Source organism: Erpetoichthys calabaricus, chromosome 9 (genome assembly GCF_900747795.2).
Source record: "Erpetoichthys calabaricus chromosome 9, fErpCal1.3, whole genome shotgun sequence".
Taxonomy (NCBI): domain Eukaryota; kingdom Metazoa; phylum Chordata; class Cladistia; order Polypteriformes; family Polypteridae; genus Erpetoichthys; species Erpetoichthys calabaricus.
In genome coordinates this window covers 94410819-94430803 of record NC_041402.2, presented here as the reverse complement: position 1 = coordinate 94430803, position 19985 = coordinate 94410819, and the positions used below count along the sequence as shown (strand labels likewise).

At 38.3% G+C, this 19985-nt stretch overlaps 1 protein-coding gene across 1 annotated transcript in view; it reads right to left on the bottom strand.

The window, feature by feature from the left end:
- Nucleotides 1-1360: 1360 nt before the first annotated feature.
- Nucleotides 1361-19985, bottom strand: part of LOC114657189 (CD209 antigen-like protein C) — a 43046-nt gene continuing 24421 nt past the window's right edge. The window contains exon 6 of the mRNA XM_028808925.2: nt 1361-2299. Within this exon, the coding sequence (XP_028664758.1) occupies nt 2179-2299 (121 nt within the window). The 3' untranslated portion in view covers nt 1361-2178. The remainder of the gene's footprint in view (nt 2300-19985) is intronic.

Below are 19985 nucleotides of genomic sequence, written 5' to 3'. Positions count from 1 at the left end.
GAAATTAAATGAGTCACATTCCTGCTGCTGCAATACTAAGATGTAAACATTTCATTCTAAGTAGTGTTGACTTTAACGATAAATCAAGCAGCTGTTGTTTATGTGTTGGACTTAATGTGCCTTTGGTGATTTATTTTTTGCCATTAATTCTGTACCCAAGTTAGTGATGAAGAACTTGATGATTATCATTACTGACAAATTGTGAAATTAATCCAAATTTAGAATGGAAAATAAATGTGAAAGGTTCACATAAGAAAAGTAAAACTTGTTTTTTGCGAAAGAAGGCACCATGTAGGATACGGGGAAAATAATTTTAAAAATGTCTGGACATTCACACAGTGCATTAAGCTGGTCTGAAAATTAGACCCAAAATTATTTTTTCACATTTGAGAGGTCCGCTGGTCAAAACCTGATGCAGTTTCTTGTTTGTTTATAACCTTTTGAAAAGATCTGTTTAGGTATTTAAACATGGAAAAAATTTCAGCAGGCTATATCAGTTAAAAGCGTGCTTTCTGAAAGCCTAAACATGGCAAAGCCAAAATATTTTTTTTCCATTTTTGAAGGTCTGCTCCTAACAAGTGGTGTCATCTGTATCAAACATTTACATTTTTTACATACTATACCCATAAAGGTGCAGTATGCAAAATTTGAGCCTGCTTTGAGATTTTAGATATGGTCTTGTGAAACTGATCTCCCTTCACAAAATTGGCTGTATCTTGGAAAGTATTTATCTTACATCAAAATAATTTTACAGGGTGTTTCCCGGATAACATGGGTACACCTGTTTTTTTCTTTTTTTTTTCAGAATTCTTAGAAACCGAAGTATGTGGGATTTCTGTAAAATCAGTTGATTTGACATGGAATGACCCTTACAGAATAATTCACCACAATTCTTCTGGCTTAATGATATCACTTTCAATACTGCTTCATGCAATTATATGGTTGTCTGGACCTGAAGTCCATTTTAGATACAAAGGGGTAGATAAACAATTATGGATAAGGTGCCAGTACATTGCAGGACACACTGATGCACAGACCAGTACCCACTCACAGCTAGCCAGTTCAGAGAGGCCAGTTATTTTGACATGTTTGTCATAGGGCTGTAGGGGGAACCCAGAGTATTTGGAGTAAAGCCCATATAGGCACACAGATAATGTAACAGCAGACAATAGGCAGGGGCGTAATCCTGCAACAGTGGCATTGTGAGGCAGCAGTAGTAACCACTATGATATCATCCTGCTTTTAATAAACAACTGTAAGTTTAGCACATCTATTGAATGTCTACTAAATTATTCTTATGTTTTACTTATAAATATCTACTAAATTATTTGTACAGTTTACCTATAACCCTATTATTTGATTTATACACATAAATGATGTGAGATATGCCTAATCTGCATTTACTCAAGAAACTAGAGCTTTCATTTTATTGTACTATGCATTTATAAAAATATAATTTATACAATAATATACTTGTATGTTCCAACCACAAAATTTCTATTCCTAAGTTTAATCATTGTCAAAATGATTGAACACCAGTTTCTTTAAAAACATTAGGGATTAAAATAAATCACTAAATGAAATGTTACATCACAATGAAACTATAAAATTTACATAAAAAAGAAGGTAAGTCATATAATATAAGAGCTCATTAAAGACAGAGTATCTTTTGGTTCATCCATTTATTTTAAATGTACTTATCTTCTAGGCATCCCAATCTTCACCTATCTTACTTTAATATAAGCAGAAGAAGATCAAGGAAATTAACATTTTTATTTCACCATTTTAGAAAAACATTTGATCTTAATCTGGAAAGCAAACATAAAAAAATTACAGTTTCTCAATAATAAGGTTAACAAGTTGCATTACTAGTGCACAAATTATTTAGGTGGCTTGAGTATACAGTACAAAATATCATATCAGAAAAAAAATATTGTAAGCCAAAAAAAAAATATATCCATTTTCATTTTTGCTATTTTTTATATATAGTGTAAATGCAGTTGGTAACAAAGCATCAACATTATATGTTAAACATACCTCTGAGTTAGCATTACAAATTGTTTAACATTCATTTTCTTTAAATAACTAAGAAGATGTTCAAATAAGTAAACTCTTGCTATCATCTCACAATATATGAATTTTCTGAGATGGCTGGTGATTTCATTTGTATTCTCTACTTCACAAAGCTTTCTTCTCACAGATCCAGTACTTTGGTTGACTGCAATCTTCTGCATACCATTTCGCCTGGGATATAGAGGCACAGTTCTTGCCTGTGTGATTGGAATTATTAAATAAACTCCTACAGAACAAAATTGATTAACGTCAGCTAGAAAAAAATATAGAAAGAGTTATTTTTCCTGTAACTGTATATATAAGCCTTTATTAAACTGATTTTAAATGAAGTATGTAATACTGTAAAAATGATTAATATAAAAGTAAATATATATTAATATATTTGATCGTATCTTTCAACTTTATGCAATGAAAATATTAAAAAACAATTAACATAGTGTTTCACTTAATTTCATAACTAATATTAAGTTGTTGAAAGTACTGAAAAGTTATGGAAAGCTCACTCTAACAGTAAGTTGCTGAAAACATTGCATTTTACTCTGTGTAAACTTAAAACCAAACATTTGAAATTATATCAGAGCATAAAATACTAGTATTTAGGGCACATAAACAACCATTACATATCTAAACTGTAAGCCAGTATTGTTTGGAAAGCATTGCATTAGAGAAATTGGCTGATGTATGATTGTTTTAAAAAGATGACCAGACCCTAGTAATTCTAGGTTAGTTAATGTAAAGTGTACAGGTAAATTAATAAAACCCCAATTATTAAAAATAACACAGAGGTGGAAAACAGTCAATACTGGTAGAAGATTATTTTTTACAAACATGATAGAATTTTATGAGGACGCTATAAAGGTATTTGATAGGATGGACACATAAATAATATGTTATCTCACTTTTTACAAAGGCTTCAATTGGGAAAAACATTACAGGTTAGTGATCAAACTAAATGAAGCTAGAATTCAAGGTCAATGTGCGCATATGCACAAAACTGTAATTTAAACAAAGGAAGCAACAATTTATTCGTGGTTTATTTGGTGATGTTAAAAGTGGTGTCCAACAGGGTTCGGTGTTGGGGGTTCTGCTCTTTTCCTTTTTACATAAATGGCCTAGATAAGAGCATGACAACTAGTTCAGAGTGCAGATGACACAAAACTACTGGGGTTCAAAACTACTGGTATTTCTTAAATGGTTGGAAAAGTGATCACGATAGACAAAAGGTTAAGGTGCACTGCTTGTTGGATTTATTATCTTTAGGTTATCAGGATACATTTACTTCTTTAACTTAGCAATGCTAAAAATTAAAAAACAATGCAAAGGAAAAAAAAAAATTCTCTTCACAGTGCATGTTCACTAATGACCCGTGTCCTCTATAAAAAGTATGGAAATTACTTTTTACTGCCATGAAGCTAGTTTCTCTAAAACAAGATGTGAGGAAAGTACCTAAAAAAGTACAGTAAGTGCTCCACATTATTTTTGTAAAGTGCCCGTGTATGTTATAGTTCAAAAAATAGTTTTTTGTATCTCAGTAAAACAACAAATGTTTTAATAGACAAACTGATTTAACTTTGTCTAACTATGGGAGAATATGTATAATTCCCTAGGCTTATTTTTATCTGCAGCATGTATTTCATTTACACCCCTTTCATTAGAATCCTGCCCTCAAACTGATAAGCAGTGAAACGTGAATCCAAGACACATGCATGTAAGTAAAAGTGAATTTAAAAGGAACTCATCGGCAAAGCATGCACATGCATGATTAGTCTCATAGCTGTCTACTCCATCATGTGGATGGAAAATGCATTGCAATTCAAGCTTAGAGAAGAAAAACCACAGTGACTGGAAAATCACATCTGTAACCTACATCCACAACTTGTCCAGCTCCCAGTACTAAACATAATTTTGCAAAACTGCCTCAGTGCTGTGGTAAAGACAAAGTAGATAAACAGTCATTCTAAAGAGTGAAGCATGTTGAGATAAGATAATGGTTTTGAATGGTTCAAGCTGCTTGCACATGAGAGTAAATGAAGCTGGCAACTATGAAAAATGCATAAAGAGAGGGACAAAGAGACGGAAGCCAAGAATCAATTGTACACTGTGGACCAGGGGTATCATTAGAATTTTTGGAGTCCTTGGAAAAAAACTGCCAATGGATTTTGAGAAATGGAACATACTTCAGTTCCTGTAGCAGCCCCATTATTTTAAAACATTTACAATATATTGATCGTCAGGATGCAAGGAAGTCCCAAAAAGGGCTCTTTAAGGGAAGAAAATTTATTTGATTTACAGATGACAGCATTCAGACTGCACAAACCTGCAAGGTGACATCTCAGTTCTTAAAAGACACAGAGAAACAGGTCTTTCTACTTTTTTGTTTTACCTGGCAAAAATGTTCCATTTTTTTGCTGGGAATCAACAGCTGTTCCATGCCCCGGAGAGCCCTTGAAGCAATAAGCTCCTTTATTTCAACTGGTATTTGATCTATCCGATTGTTTTTAACTTTCAATTTCCATGTGTGATTTTAAGGGGGCAGGGTTCAACGGAGCATAATTAATGCAAGGATTTTGCTTTGGTCCCATCTGACGCATCTCTTCTCTTGGCAGTTTTTTTTTTCTTTTTGTCCCTCTGCTCCTTTACTTTAATTTTTGATAATGGTTGTTCCTGATATTGTCACATGGAATATGAGGCACTCAACTCCTCAGAAGTGATCCAGTGGCGCAGACCTTTTATGCAAGGTCACACTTAAAATCTAAAGATGTGTCTTGTGGTTCTTTGAGATGCTATGTCATAATTGCTACATTGTCTGCATCGGCTTCATCTACTGGTGGGCCGTGGCAGCATTGCAGGTGGGCCGCGGCCAACCCCAGACAAAATCTAGCCCATGCTTACTGCTCTGACGATCATGCTCGATTCACAGCAGCAGCACAGTCAACATTGTCCCTACAACTGAAAATTTCTATTGCTATCAGACAGTGAACTCACTGATGCTCTCAAATCTTTTATGAAAGGAAAGTCCCCAGGACCAGATGGGATTCATGCACTGCTAACATTTTGGCCTCAATATTTATTTCAGTTGCAATCCACAGCTATAGCTTCTTCACAACTTCACCTTAACTCTATTATTATCTCTAATAATAATAATAATAATAATAATACATTTTATTTATATAGCGCCTTTCCCATGCTCAAGGCACTTACAGAATATAATAAAGAACAGCAGCGTATACAGTATATAGCATTGTATAAACCAGATAAATAAATAAAGAAGACAGTGAATTCTGAAAAAAAACAGACAACATAATTGATGGTCTAGCACACACACACAGCTTACATTAGCATCTTGACAGAGATGTAAACTGAGAGAAGGGTAATAAAGTCTAGTAGAGCTAAAAGCCTTCCTGAACAGATGAGTTTTGAGTTGTTTTTTAAAACAATTCATGGAGTCAGCTGACCTGATTAATTTCGGTAGGTCATTCCAGAGTCTGGGCGCTATACAGCTGAAGGCTCTGTCACCCATGGAGTGTAGATTAGTGTGGGGTACAACAAGATTGCCAGAATCAGAGGACCTTAGTGGGCGGGCAGGCACATAGTGATGGAGAAGGTCACTGATGTAGTTTGGTGCAAGGTTATTTAAGGCTTTGTAGGTTATTAGTAAGATTTTATATTCAATTCTGTAAGACACAGGGAACCAGTGAAGACGGAGCAGGATGGGTGTTATGTGCTCGCTGTTGCTGGTCCATGTAAGGACTCTTGCAGCTGAGTTTTGAATAAGCTGGAGCTGTGCTATAAGATTAGAAGGGGCACCTGCCAGTAGGGAATTACAATAATCGATGCGGGATGTGATAAAAGCTTGGACAAGTTTCTCAGCATTAGAGAAGGAGAGGAAGGAGCGAACACGGGATATGTTACGGAGGTGAACGTAAGAAAATTTCTTAATGTGATTTATGTAGGCGGAATAAGAGAGGGAGGAATCAAAAATGACACCAAGATTTTTTACAGTAGAGGCAGGTCTGATGAGATCACCGCCAAGATAGACTGGGAAGGAGCTCATTTTATTAAGCTGCATTTTAGTCCCAATTTGCAGGTGTTCAGTTTTATTGCAATTTAATTTTAAAGAGTTCTGCTCCATCCAGGTTTTAATTTCACTAAGGCATGTTGTGAGCTGAGAAAGCTCTGATGAAGTTCCACTTTTAACATTGAAGTAGAGTTGAGCATCATCTGCATAAAAATGATAACTCAGTCCATAGCTACGGATAATATGGCCAAGGGGAAGCATGTAAATACAGAAAAGCAGAGGACCGAGGACAGAGCCTTGAGGGACTCCTTGTGTGACCGGCACTGAGCTGGATGTGCTGTTGCCAAGACTAACAAACTAGGTCTAACAGAATTAATATGCTGGTTTGTCCAGAGTCTGCTGCCATAAGCAAATCATTAGTTACCCGTAGCAGAGCAGTTTCACAGCTGTGCCACGCCCTGAAACCAGACTGAAAGGGTTCCATCAAATTACAGTAAACCCTTGCTATATCGCGCTTTGTCTTTCGCGGCTTCACTCTATCGCGGATTTTATATGTAAGCATATTTAAATATATATCGCAGATTTTTTGCTGGTTCGCGGATTTCTGCAGACAATGGGTCTTTTAATTTCTGGTACATGCTTCCTCAGTTGGTTTGCCCAGTTGATTTTATACAAGGGACGCTATTGGCAGATGGCTGAGAAGCTACTCAACTTACTTTTCTCTCTCTCTCTCTTGCGCTGACATTCTCTGATCCTGACGTAGGGGGATTGAGCAGGGGGGCTGTTCGCACACCTAGACGATACGGATGGTCATCTAAAAATGCTGAAAGATTATCTTCACGTTGCTCCCTTCTGTGCAACTGCTTTGTGAAGCGACATGCTGCACGGTGCTTCGCATACTTAAAAGCTCGAAGTGCACGTATTGATTTTTGATAGTTTGTTTTTCTCTGTCTCTCTTCTCTCTCTTTCTCTGCTCCTGACGGAGGGGGTGTGAGCTGCCGCCTTCAACAGCTTTGTGCTGCGGTGCTTTGCATACTTAAAAGCCAAACAGCCCTATTGATTTGTTTGCTTTTCTCTCTCTTCCTGACGCATACTCCTTTGAAGAGGAAGATATGTTTGCATTCTTTTAATTGTGAGACGGAACTGTCATCTCTGTCTTGTCATGGAGCACAGTTTAAACTTTTGAAAAAGAGACAAATGTTTGTTTGCAGTGTTTGAATAACGTTCCTGTCTCTCTACAACCTCCTGTGTTTCTGTGCAAATCTGTGACCCAAGCATGACAATATAAAAATAACCATATAAACATATGGTTTCTACTTCGCGGATTTTCACCTTTCGCGGGGGGTTCTGGAACGCAACCCCCGCGATGGAGGAGGGATTACTGTATTAGAGGTTAGGTAATTGGTGAGTTGGGAAGCTACAACATGCTCAAGAACTTTTGACAGGAAAGGTAAGTGGGAAATAGGCCAGCAATTGTTAAGATTGTCAGCATCAAGACCAGACTTTTTTAACATTGGGGTTACAGAAGCAATTTTAAAAGTGAGCGGCACAGAGCCAGTGTCAAGGGATGAGTTTATTATTGTTGTAACAGTCAGGATTATGGCATGAAGGCAGGATTTAAGTAGTGTGGTGGGGATGGGGTCCAGTACACAAGTAGTCAACCTCATCTTACAAAGCAGGTTATTAACAAACGCATATGTGACTGGTGAGAACTTAGAGAAGGAGCTGGATGGAGTGGGAAAACAGGGAGAGATATAAACAGATGATGTATTTATGTTAGTTGAATTTTTTAGATCATTAATTTTGTTACAGAAAAAGTGGAGGAATTCCTCATAGACTTCAGTAGAAGAGGTAGTTGGGCCAGATGTGGGTTCGAGTAGTTTATTAACTACAGAGAACAAAACCCTTGGGTTATCATGGCCACTTTCTATTATTCTGCCGTAATGGGTGTTCTTGGCAGAAGTTAGTGCTTCTCTGTAAGCTCTTTGGTGGTCAGAGAAAGCCTGGATGTGCACAGTGAGGCCAGTCTTACGTGACATTCTCTCAAGGCGTCGGCCAGCTGCTTTCATAGATCGCAATTCTGAGTTATACCAAGGAGCTGAACATTTAAAGGAAACCTCCTTATGTTTAAAAGGAGCTGTTTTATCTAATGCTGAATTAAGGGCCAAGTTATAGTGGTCAACAAGACTATCTAGTGTTGACGGAATAGGTGAAGACAGTAAAAGATCAGAAATGGATCCAGAAAGGATAGAGGGACAGATATTTTTAAGGTTTCTGTAAGAAATTTGTCATTTACAGGTAAGAGGAGGGAAAGGCAGTGAAACAGTGAAAAATACTGCTTTATGGTCATAGAGTCCCAAATCAGTGCTGTAAATGTTGGCAACAGATAGTCCAGAAGTACAGATCAGATCCAATATATGGGTTGGAAAATCAACATGTTGTGTCAAGTCAAAATAGTCCAGTAAGGATAGGAATTCATTTCTCTGTTTAGATGTGAGGGTGTCAATATTGATGTTAAAATCACCAAGAAGGATAATTCTCTGAGAGTAAGAGCTTAGGTGGGTCAAAAGTTCAATCAGATCAGATAAGAAGGATGCATTGTATTTTGGGGGACGATAAAGAACAATGAGTGAGACAGGACCTGATTTCGTTATTAGTTTAAGAGCCAGGCACTCAAAAGACAATGGACAGTCAATTGGGATTCGTTTAATTTTTAAGTCTGCTCTGACAATTACTGCTGTTAAAGCAGGTTTATGTACTTCACTGACGGTTCTACTTACCGGCACCTTCTCATTATTTAATGAAGATGTGAAAAGCAACTGGCAAAAGTGCTACCTGATCGTTTTCAAATGTTTATTGTTAATCTGGTATGCCCTTATCAGACTAATTTTATTCCATTTCACCAAGTTGCTGACAATATGTGAAATCTTTTGCATATTATTAACAATAACTAATCTTAAGCCCTCCCTACTGCAATTCTATTATTTCATTGGATGCAGAGAAGGAATTTGACATGCTTAATTAGCACCACCTATGGAAAGTCTTGGAAACAAAAGGACTTTCTAAACCTATTGGTCTGCATAATACCTATCTCAGAATTTTACAGAATAAGCTGATAATGCTCTATTATAGGTCTTAAATATACTGTATCCTCTGATATGCTATTTGTACTCAAGCAATTCCACTACTACCAAGTTCTGTCAAGCTGTAAAATAATCTGAGGTAAATCAGCTCCTCTTGCCTTAAATAATTTATGTGATTTGCTTCCCTTTCCTTTATTTATTCCAACAGTTTCTTCCTGTAAATATTTAGCCATTATAAAATCTTCCCGTTAAAAACATTATTTCTTCTAATTGCGACTGTACGATTAATGATGATTATTAATGACTAGTAATCTGTTATTATCAGAAATGTCCTGTATTTATTCTTCCATTCTTAATTGGCTAGCATTAAGATGAGCATCCTACCTCATTAAATTTTCACATTCACTGCTCCTGCTTCAGCCTTCCCCTGACTACTTGATAGTCTTCAGATCTAGCATTTCTGCCTTCTTATGGAATGCTGGTCTCATATTAAGCAATCTTTTTTTTTTACTTTATCTATAGCAGACGGAGCAGCTGCATTACCAAACTTTGAATGGTATCATTGTTTATTTTTTTCTACACTTTGTTTATATCCACCTCCAGGCTTCCAATCTAGGTAAGTGTAGCATATCTATACTATTTTTAGGACCTTCCTTTCATTGGCATCTAATGGAATGGTCAAGGGGAGGCATGTGTCTGTCCTAAAAATCCAAGTTATCCTTTTTTAAGTATTGCTGTCTTTGCATTAATGGATTTGGGCCTTAATTTCAGTGGCAAAACTAGTATTACTTACTGTACATGGCATTTTCAACTTTAAGAAGTGTGAAATATGGTTTGAAATAAAAATGGTCATTTTTACCTGTTGAAGTTGAGAGGGTGGGCTTTAGGGACTACTGTGTTTTACTGGTGAATTGTCAATAGAATACACATACATTTTTGACTTCAAGTGCTACATTTATAGGCAGAAAACAGATGTCAGATGCAGACTCCTGAAAGGATGATAATTCCAGGACTTCTTGAATTAAAGTGGTGACTTTTTGAAGTAACTCTGGCCAATTAAATTAACAATATGCCTGCTGTGTCATTCACAGAAAATTTTGCCTCCAGCAGACATCCATGCTTACATTTGTTATTTTTATAATCAAGGAAACTAACATATTTTGTGTTATTATTTTTCAAACCCTTCCTGTATTTCAGGATGCGGAGAAACAGCTCTACATTTGAACTTCAGTATTCCTATATTTTTTAAATGTGAAGGTCATCTTATTTCACTTCAAAAATGGGTCTCTCAAGAATTTGAATGCTGGGGGACATAGCTCCTTACATTCCAGGCTTCTTATGTTTTCATGCCTTCCTCCTTCTTCTTTTATTTACTGCCCAGATCTGTCCTCAGGGCATATAGATTTTTTTAATCTGATCTCTAACCCATTGTCTGTGCAGTTCTGCTGCATCTTCATCCTGTTCCTGCTATACAGTATATGTCCTTCTGAGAGATACAATATACTTATAAGGATAAGCTCTCTGTATAATTTGGAAATGGGCCATAGATCTTCCCACTGATTTTATGTGCTGGCGTACTATTTTTAAAACGTAACTGCATCATAACAGGCCATTGGACGGTGAAGACATACTATAACTTTGGACCAAAGCATAATGGCAAGACAAGTAAGCTGCCATTTAAATTTTAGACCTGCCAAAACTACACAGGACAGCAGAGAGAACAGTAAATGTAAGCTGATAGAAAGTAGTAGTAGTAAGAAGAACATACTATCTATAGTGCAGGTTTTGAGGTGTGAGAAGTAGTATTTGCTGAATGCTTGAGGTGGGGCAGAACAGCAACTTTTTTTTTTTTACAGTCCCTGAATTTGCCTCCCTGTGCAGAAAATTTCTAAACTATGCTGGAATGATCAATGGGGCAAAAACTACCACAGCACTGTCATGAGCATACCTACAGCCGGTGTAATGAACATTAGATGCATCACAACAAGTATTGGGACGGCAGAGAAGAAGGAATCAGGCACATAATGTGCAATAATTAAAAACTGAGTGGGGTAGTTTATTAACAAGTTCAGCATCAGTTTCAATTTGTAATACCATTCCATAGACTGCCTGTGACCATCAACAGTTTTTTCAAGGCTTAAGGGTTATTAGATTGTTTAGTGTGTTGGTCTGTAATAAATATGCCACGAAAAGCTCTGCACTTTTAAAACCTGTTTTAGACTCCAAACTATTACAAACTGATGAACTTGCTCACTATCCTGTGCATGCAGTTGTTAGATGAATTGAGAAAGCATCAAATTTTACAGAAATGCCTTAGGACCAGAAGTTTTAAAAATGTATTGTGCTTTAGTGCATATGCAATTTGTAACAATGGCTGTTTTGCTCAGTTCTCTCCTTTATTTCAGATGCATCGCTGTTTGTTATGTCACAATGTTTTCAAGTCAGCCAGTGCAGCTCACTGCTCAGGAGGCTAACCTGATGGTGCAAACAATTAGGATGGCTATAGAAATAAAAGACCTTTTTTATTGGTAATAGTTTGTGGTCCAAAAGAAGAGGCTGAAACATGTTTATCATATGCACCATCTCTTTATTATGCATATTATCCCATTAACTTACAAAGACGATATGAATATGACATATTCGACATATCTGTCATTCTTTCTCTCTTACAGAAGATGTATGTGCACCAGTGCATATACTGTATCAATAACCGTAGCAGCAACACAAATTCCATTGCACTCAAAACATGTTTTTTATGATTGTCAAACATAACTAAAGCAGATGCATGTAACTACAATCACATACCCATTAGCTCATAGCAAACATTACTTTGGGTTCATTTGAACATGGTCTTCTGGTAATCGGCATCTGGGCTTATGGTCCTATCCAGGAAGAAAAGGGCATACCCAGTGCAAGATGCTTCAAGTTTAAGAGTTTAGGTGTCATTAGAGTTTGTAAACACATGATGGTGAAAGGATCCTGAGCTAAATGATGATTTAATTAAACAGCACCAGTACCTCAGCTGTTGTACCGAAGAGCAATTTTGAATTTTATAATTACATCCGCAATTGAATTTCTCCATTTACTTCTCAGTTTACCCTCGCACATTTTCAGCTGTGAGTGAAAGGGACATGAAAAGGGATGTCTACAGTGGTTTAGGCATCTGCTCCATTCCCATCACTGGCCCAATATTAGCTTCCAAGTATAAATGCAGACCTACAGTATTTTTCATTTTAAAAAACAGAGAAAAGTCAACAATAAGGAATGAGCCTTGGTAAAGTTAAATAGGCTACACTCTACTATCCTATAAAGAAATTAAATATGGTCTGTGATAATTTTTACAAATAATTCCACAAAAGGTATGTTAAATATTGCATTTGTGTGCCAGTCATGTTGGTTTGTACTAATTTATGGAAGAATATATAGATTTAATGTCTGCGCACAAGCTGTACACATTGCCTTTATTATAATGCTAGCTTTTCTCGCAGGATTGTTATGGTTATTATCTGCTCCCCACTTTCAAAAAGCATTATGGATTTATAAAAGAAGTTTTTTTCACAGAAAAGAGCATTTTTTGCCTATCAACTCAATTGTACTGCAACCAAGCAAGGCATTGTAAATCTGCCAGCATCTGCGAGAGTGCTTTTCCATATGTGCATGTATGGCCCTCTGAGAGGAAAAAAACATTTTGGCAATACCATTTGAGTTCAGTTGGATTGAGCCTACTGATAGGACTGAGAGTACTTCATTCTGCATTCACCTTCCCAAAATAATGTCCAAGCAATGCTTGAGTTTGATGTGAATAGTATTTCTTATGACATTTATCTTTCTAAAGAATTGATGCTATAAATGCCTGCATCAGTAGCAACTGCTGAAGTTTTTCTAGGCTCAAGTGACCATAATGTAATACAATTCTCAGTATTTTGTAAGAGTGCAGATGCAAAGACTAAAATTGTTAAGTTGAATTTTGTTAGGGCTAATTTTGACCAGTTGCGACAAAGTCTAAGTAGGATACACTAGGATAAGCTTTTAAGTGTGGAGACAGTCAAGGAGCAGTGCAACAGGTTTAAAAATGTTTTACATGTTACGCAGGACAGATACATACCTAAATTTGGAATTAGTAAGAAATTTAAAAAAACTCCACAGTGGATTAATAAAAGTTTAAAAAAGAAGTTGCAAAGGAAAAAAAACTGCTTTATAAGGCATAGAAGACTAATGACTGCAAAGTGAATCGTAGAGCATATGAGAACATGAGGGCAACCATTAAGAAGGATATCAGGGAGGCTAAAAGACAGTTGGAGTGGAATATAGCAGATAAGGTGAAAGAAGACCCTAAGAGATTCTTTCAGTATTTTAGTAGTAAAAGAATAGTCAAGAAGAAGGTGAAATGCATGAGAAATAGTAAAGGGGAATTAAAAGATACAGTGAAATAGCGGATGCCCTAAACTTACATTTTTCTGAGGTGTTCACAAGTGAGCAAGTGGATAACCTCCCAGAGGTAAACGCAACTACTAAGGAGGTACTGAGGGATTTGGAAATTGTAGAGGGAGAAATGCTGCTCAGATTAAATAAGATGAAATCAAACAAATCACCAGGACCAGATAATATTTATCCTCGAGTTCTTAAGGAGGCTAGTGAGTACATATATAAACCCTTGACACATATTTTTAGGAAGTCATTGCGCACTGGAGAGATTCCGAAGGACTGGAAAATGGCAAATATCATCCCATTATATAAAAAGGGTGACAGGGCAGATCCAAGCAACTACAGGTGCTGGTCATAAAATTAGAATATCATGACAAAGTTGATTTATTTCAGTAATTCCATTCAAAAAGTGAAACTTGTATATTAGATTCATTGATTACACACAGACTGATGTATTTCAAATGTTTATTTCTTTTAATGTTGATGATTATATCTGACAACTAATGAAAGTCCCAAATTCAGTATCTCGGAAAATTACAATATCAATTAAGACCAATGCAAAAAAAGGATTTTTAGAAATGTTGGCCAACTGAAAGGTATGAACATGAAAAGTATGAGCATGTACAGCACTCAATATTTAGTTGGGGCTCCTTTGGCCTGGATTACTGCAGCAATGCGGTGTGGCATGGAGTCGATCAGTCTGTGGCACTGCTCAGGTGTTATGAGAGCCCATGTTGCTCTGATAGTGGCCTTCAGCTCTTCTGAATTGTTGGGTCTGGCGTATTGCATCTTCCTCTTCACAATACCCCATAGATTTTCTATGGGGTTAAGGTCAGGCGAGTTTGCTGGCCAATCAAGAACAGGGATACCATGGTCCTTAAACCAGGTACTGGTAGCTTTGGCACTGTGTGCAGGTGCTAGGTCCTGTTGGAAAATGAAATCTGCATCTCCATAAAGTTCGTCAGCAGCAGGAAGCATGAAGTGCTCTAAAACTTCCTGGTAGACTGCTGCGTTGACCTTGGACCTCAGAAAACACAATGGACCAACACCAGGAGATGACGTGGCACCCCAAACCATCACTGACTGTGGAAACTTTACACAGGACCTCACGCAACGTGGATTCTGTGCCTCTCCTCTCTTCCTCCAGACTCTGGGACCTTGATTTCCAAAGGAAATGCAAAATTTACTTTCATCAGAAAGCAGCAGTCCAGTACTTTTTGTCTTTAGCCCAGGCAAGACGCTTCTGATGCTGTCTCTTGTTCAAGAGTGGCTTGACACAAGGAATGCGACAGCTGAAACCCATGTCTTGCACACGTCTGTGTGTGGTGGTTCTTGAAGCACTGACTCCAGCTGCAGTCCACTCTTTCTGAATCTCCCCCACATTTTTGAATGGGTTTTGTTTCACAATTCTCTCCAGGGTGCGGTTATCCCTATTGTACACTTTTTTCTACCACATCTTGTCCTTCCCTTCGCCTCTCTATTAATGTGCTTGGACACAGAGCTCTGTGAACAGCCAGCCTCTTTAGCAATGACCTTTTGTGTCTTGCCGTCCTTGTGCAAGGTGTCAATGGTCGTCTTTTGGACAACTGTCAAGTCAGTAGTCTTCCCCATGATTGTGTAGCCTACAGAACTAGACTGAGAGACCATTTAAAGGCTTTTGCAGGTGTTTTGAGTTAATTAGCTGATTAGAGTGTGGCACCAGGTGTCTTCAATATTGAACCTTTTCAAAATATTCAAATTTTCCGAGATACTGAATTCGGGACTTTCATTAGTTGTCAGTTATAATCATCAACATTAAAAGAAATAAACATTTGAAATACATCAGTCTGTGTGTAATGAATGAATCTAATATACAAGTTTCACTTTTTGAATGGAATCACTGAAATAAATCAACTTTGTCATGATATTCTAATTTTATGACCAGCACCTGTATAGGCCAGTATGCTTAACATGCATCACAGGAAAATTAATGAAAGGATTTATTAAGAATAAGATTGAGCAACACCTGGCAGGGAAAGGAGTTATTCTGAACAGTCAGCATGGGTTCAGAAGAGGGAGGTTGTGTTTTACATTTGCTGGATTTCTATGAGGAGGCAACAAAAGGATATGATCAAAGTGGAGCATATGATATTATTTATCTTGACTTTCAGAAAGCATTTGATAAGATGCCAAATGAGAGGTTGGGCATCAAATTAAAAGAAGTGGGAGTTCAGGATGATGTTTTTAGATGGGTGCAGAATTGGCTCAGACACAGGAAGCAGAGGGTAATGGTGCGAGGAACCACTTCAGAATTGTCCGATGTTAAGAGTGGTGTTCCACAGGGGTCAGTGCTAGGGCCGCTTCTATTTTTAATATATATAAATGATTTAGATAGGAATATAAGTAACAATCTGGTTAAGATTACAGATAAAACCAAGATAGGTGGATTATTGGATAATTTGGAATCTGTTATATCATTACAGAAGGACTTGGATAGCATACAGACTTGGGCAGATTTGTGGCAGATGAAATTTAATGTCAGTAAATGTAAAGCATTACACATAGGAAGTAAAAATGTTAGGTTTGAATACACAATGGGCTGTCGGAAAATTGAGAGTACACCTTATGAGAAGGATTTAGGAGTCATAGTCGACTCTAAGCTATTGACTTCCTGACAGTGTTAAGAAGGCTAACAGAATGTTAGGTTATATAACACAATGTGTGGAGTACAAGTCCAAGGTGGTTATGCTCATCCTTTATAATGCACTGGTGAGGCCTCATCTTGAGTATTGTTTGCAGTTTTGGTCTCCAGGCTACAAAAAGGACATAACAGCACTAGAAAAGGTCCAGAGAAGAGCAACTAGGCTGATTCCAGGGCTACAGGGGTTGAATTATGAAGAAAGATTAAAAGAGCTGAGCCTATACAGTTTAAGCAAAACAAGATTAAGAGGTGACATGATTGAAGTGTTTAAAATTATGAAGGGAATCAGTGGATCAAGACTGTTATTTTAAAATGAGTTCATCAAGAACACAAGGACACTGTTGGAAACTTGTTAAGGGTAAATTTCGCACTAACATTAGGAAGTTTTTCTTTTTGTTTTTTAAATTTTATTAATTTTATTATAATCATTCATACAAATCAATCAATTTTTACAAGAAATAGGATTGAAAAACAAGTCGACCCCCACCCCTGAGAGAGAGAGCATGGCCAACGGGGTAAAACTTAAGGCTTGTAAACATACCTAATTTGATGAGTTTAATAGGCCAGTAGAGATGAACAGAGAAGAAAAAGAAATGCAGAGATAATTGCTTCCTCGGTGCTTTAAGAGCTTATTTTAAAATTTTATTGATTATATCCTGCCAGGTTTTTAAAAAATTCTGTACAGATCCTCTAACTGAATATTTGATTTTTTCCAATTTCAAATAGTATAAAACATTGGTTTCCCACTGACTTAAAAGAGGAGAGTTAGGATTCTTCCAGTTTAGCAAAATAAGTCTGCATGCCAAAAGAGTAGTGAATGCAATCACAGTTTGTTTGTCCTCCACTTTAAACCCCTCTGGAAGAACACCAAACACAGCTATTAATAGGTTAGGAGGGATTGTGACACCAAGGCTGTCTGAAAGGCACTTAAAAATTTTGGTCCAAAAAGATGTTCATTTGGAGCAGGCCAAAAACATGTGACCCAGTGAGGCTGGGACTTGATTGCAGCATTCGCAGGTTCGATCTTGCCCTGGAAACATTTTGGACAGTTTTAGGAGAGATAGATGTGCTCGATATATAACTTTGAGTTGAATAATTGTATGCTTTATACATATGGGGCTCGAGTGAAGTCTCTGCATTGCTACCTTCCATTCCTTTTCTGATATGTTGAATGAGAGATCTTTTTCCCATTGTCCTCTTGGATCTTTGAAAGGGAGGGACTGTAAAATAATTTTATATATTGCAGAGATGGTGTCTAAGTCCTTGAAATCTTGCCCTGGAAACATTTTGCCCTGGAGCAAGTTTTGAGGAAGTTTTTCTTTACACAAAGAACGATAGACACTTGGAATAAGCTACCAAATAGTGTGGTAGACGGTAAGACATTATGGACTTTCAAAACTTGACTTGATGTTTTTTGGAAGAAATAAGTGGATAGGACTGGCAAGCTTTGTTGGGCTGAATGGCCTGTTCTTGTCTAGAGTGTTCTAATGTTCTAATTCAGTCAAGTCCAAATTCGGAAATCTATGTAGACACGAATGGCTCAGTGATCTGATTCTAAGTCTGCTCAGAAATGTATGCATTAACAAAGATGAAGTTATTGTCATCTATCTAAATACAGGATCCAAAAAGAATACAGGTAAAATTCCATTACAACGAACTCACAGTGACCTAAAAAATATTTTGTTGTAACGAAAATTTTGTTGTAATGAGATTCTGTATTTGTTACTATAGTGCTTTCTTTAACTTGTATCCAGGCGTTTGCAATCATTACAATAGTTTCTTTCGCGTTAATTTTAATCTCCTCCTGCCTACAAGTTATGCTGATGAGAATTTGTCTCAGCATTTCCTTGCAATAATACACTTTCGGGGTGCGAATGATGCCCAAAACAAATGGCTGAAGCGCTGCCGTGTAATTGGGTGGGAGGAATTCAACACGAATATTATCTAAATGTGGAAGCACGTTGTGGGCAGCACAATTATCAGTCAGGAGCCGAATCATTATTTCTTCTTCATATTGTGAGGTTGGGTGGCACGGTGGTGCGCTGCTGCCTCGCAGTTGGGAGACGTGGGGACCCGGGTTTGCTTCCCGGGTCCTCCCTGCGTGGAGTTTGCATGTTCTCCCCGTGTCTGCGTGGGTTTCCTCCGGGCGCTCCGGTTTCCTCCCACAGTCCAAAGACATGCAGGTTAGGTGGATTGGCGATTCTAAATTGGCCCTAGTGCGTGCTTGGTGTTTGTGTGTGTCCTGCGGTGTGTTGGCACCCTGCCCAGGATTGGTTCCTGCCTTGTGCCCTGTGTTGGCTGGGATTGGCTCCAGCAGACCCCCGTGACCCTGTGTTCGGATTCAGCGGGTTGGAAAATGAATGGATGGATGGATATTGTGAGGTTTCTTAACTCTTTTGAGATCCCTACAACCGCCCCTCCCCACCCAACGAGAACGACATGCTGAAGTGAGTCCTGAAGCGCGATTGCAGTCAGTGGAAGATTGTTTGTCCGTTGCTGGGGCAGGGCAATAGGAGGCTCACATTGCTGCAGTGAAGCGCCACAAAAGCAAATCATAAAAGATTGTGGTCGTGCTATAAGTCCCTGTCTTGCACCCCAAAACACGAGGCTAAGTCTCAGTACTTTAGCAAAACCAGCTTTATTCAGCTTGAAACAGGAGCGACACAGTTATTTATCGTAGCGTAATCTGTCACTCTGCTATACACAGACACAGCAGTCAGGCAGAGTTGTGGCCAGGTCAATGATCAAGTAATCCTGTTACAGTATCTGCATTTACAATTTACGTGCTCCTAACCTTGCATCACCCCTCGAGATCCTTTCTGTTGTGAGCTGGGTGGCTGATTGCACCCCTACAGTTAAAAAAAGACGCTGAAAGACTACCTTCACATTGCTCCCTTGCTGCTGGGCTTACTTGCGGCTGATCTATCGCGTGATCCGCGCTGTACTTCGCCAGGCCCGGCCTTAGGCATAGGCGAAGTAGGCGACCGCCTAGGGCCCCGGCGTCTGGGGGGACCCGAAACGTCTCCTTGGTCTAATTTTCACGCATTTCGCAGAGCTTCCAGGGGGGCCCTGGACCCCCCTTTCGCCTAGGGCCCCATAATACCTAAGACCGAGCCTGACTTCGCAGACTTAAAAGTCCAAAAGCACCTGTCAGTTGCGGATTGTTTGTTTGCCTTTCTCTATCCCTGTCCTTCCCTGCTCCTGACGCGCACTCCTTTAAAGAGGAAGATATGTTTGCATTCTTTAAATTGTGAGACGGATTTGTCATCACCGTCTTGTCAAGGAGCACGTTTAAAATTTTGAAAAAGAGACATGTTTGTTTGCAGTGTTTGAATACTGATTCTCTGTGCAAGAAAGGACAGAGCCGCCTGTACTTCCTTAGAAGACTGGCATCCTTCAACATCTGCAGTAAGATGCTGCAGATGTTCTATCAGATGGTTGTGGCGAGTGCCCTCTTCTACGCAGTGGTGTGCTGGGGAGGCAGCATTAAGAAGAAGGATGCCTCACGCCTGGACAAACTGGTGAGGAAGGCAGGCTCTATTGTTGGCATAGAGCTGGACAGTTTGACATCCGTAGCAGAGCAACGGGCACTCAGCAGGCTCCTATCAATTATGGAGAATCCACTACATCCATTAAACAGTGTCATCTCCAGACAGAGGAGCAGTTTCAGCGACAGACTGCTGTCACTGTCCTGCTCCACTGACAG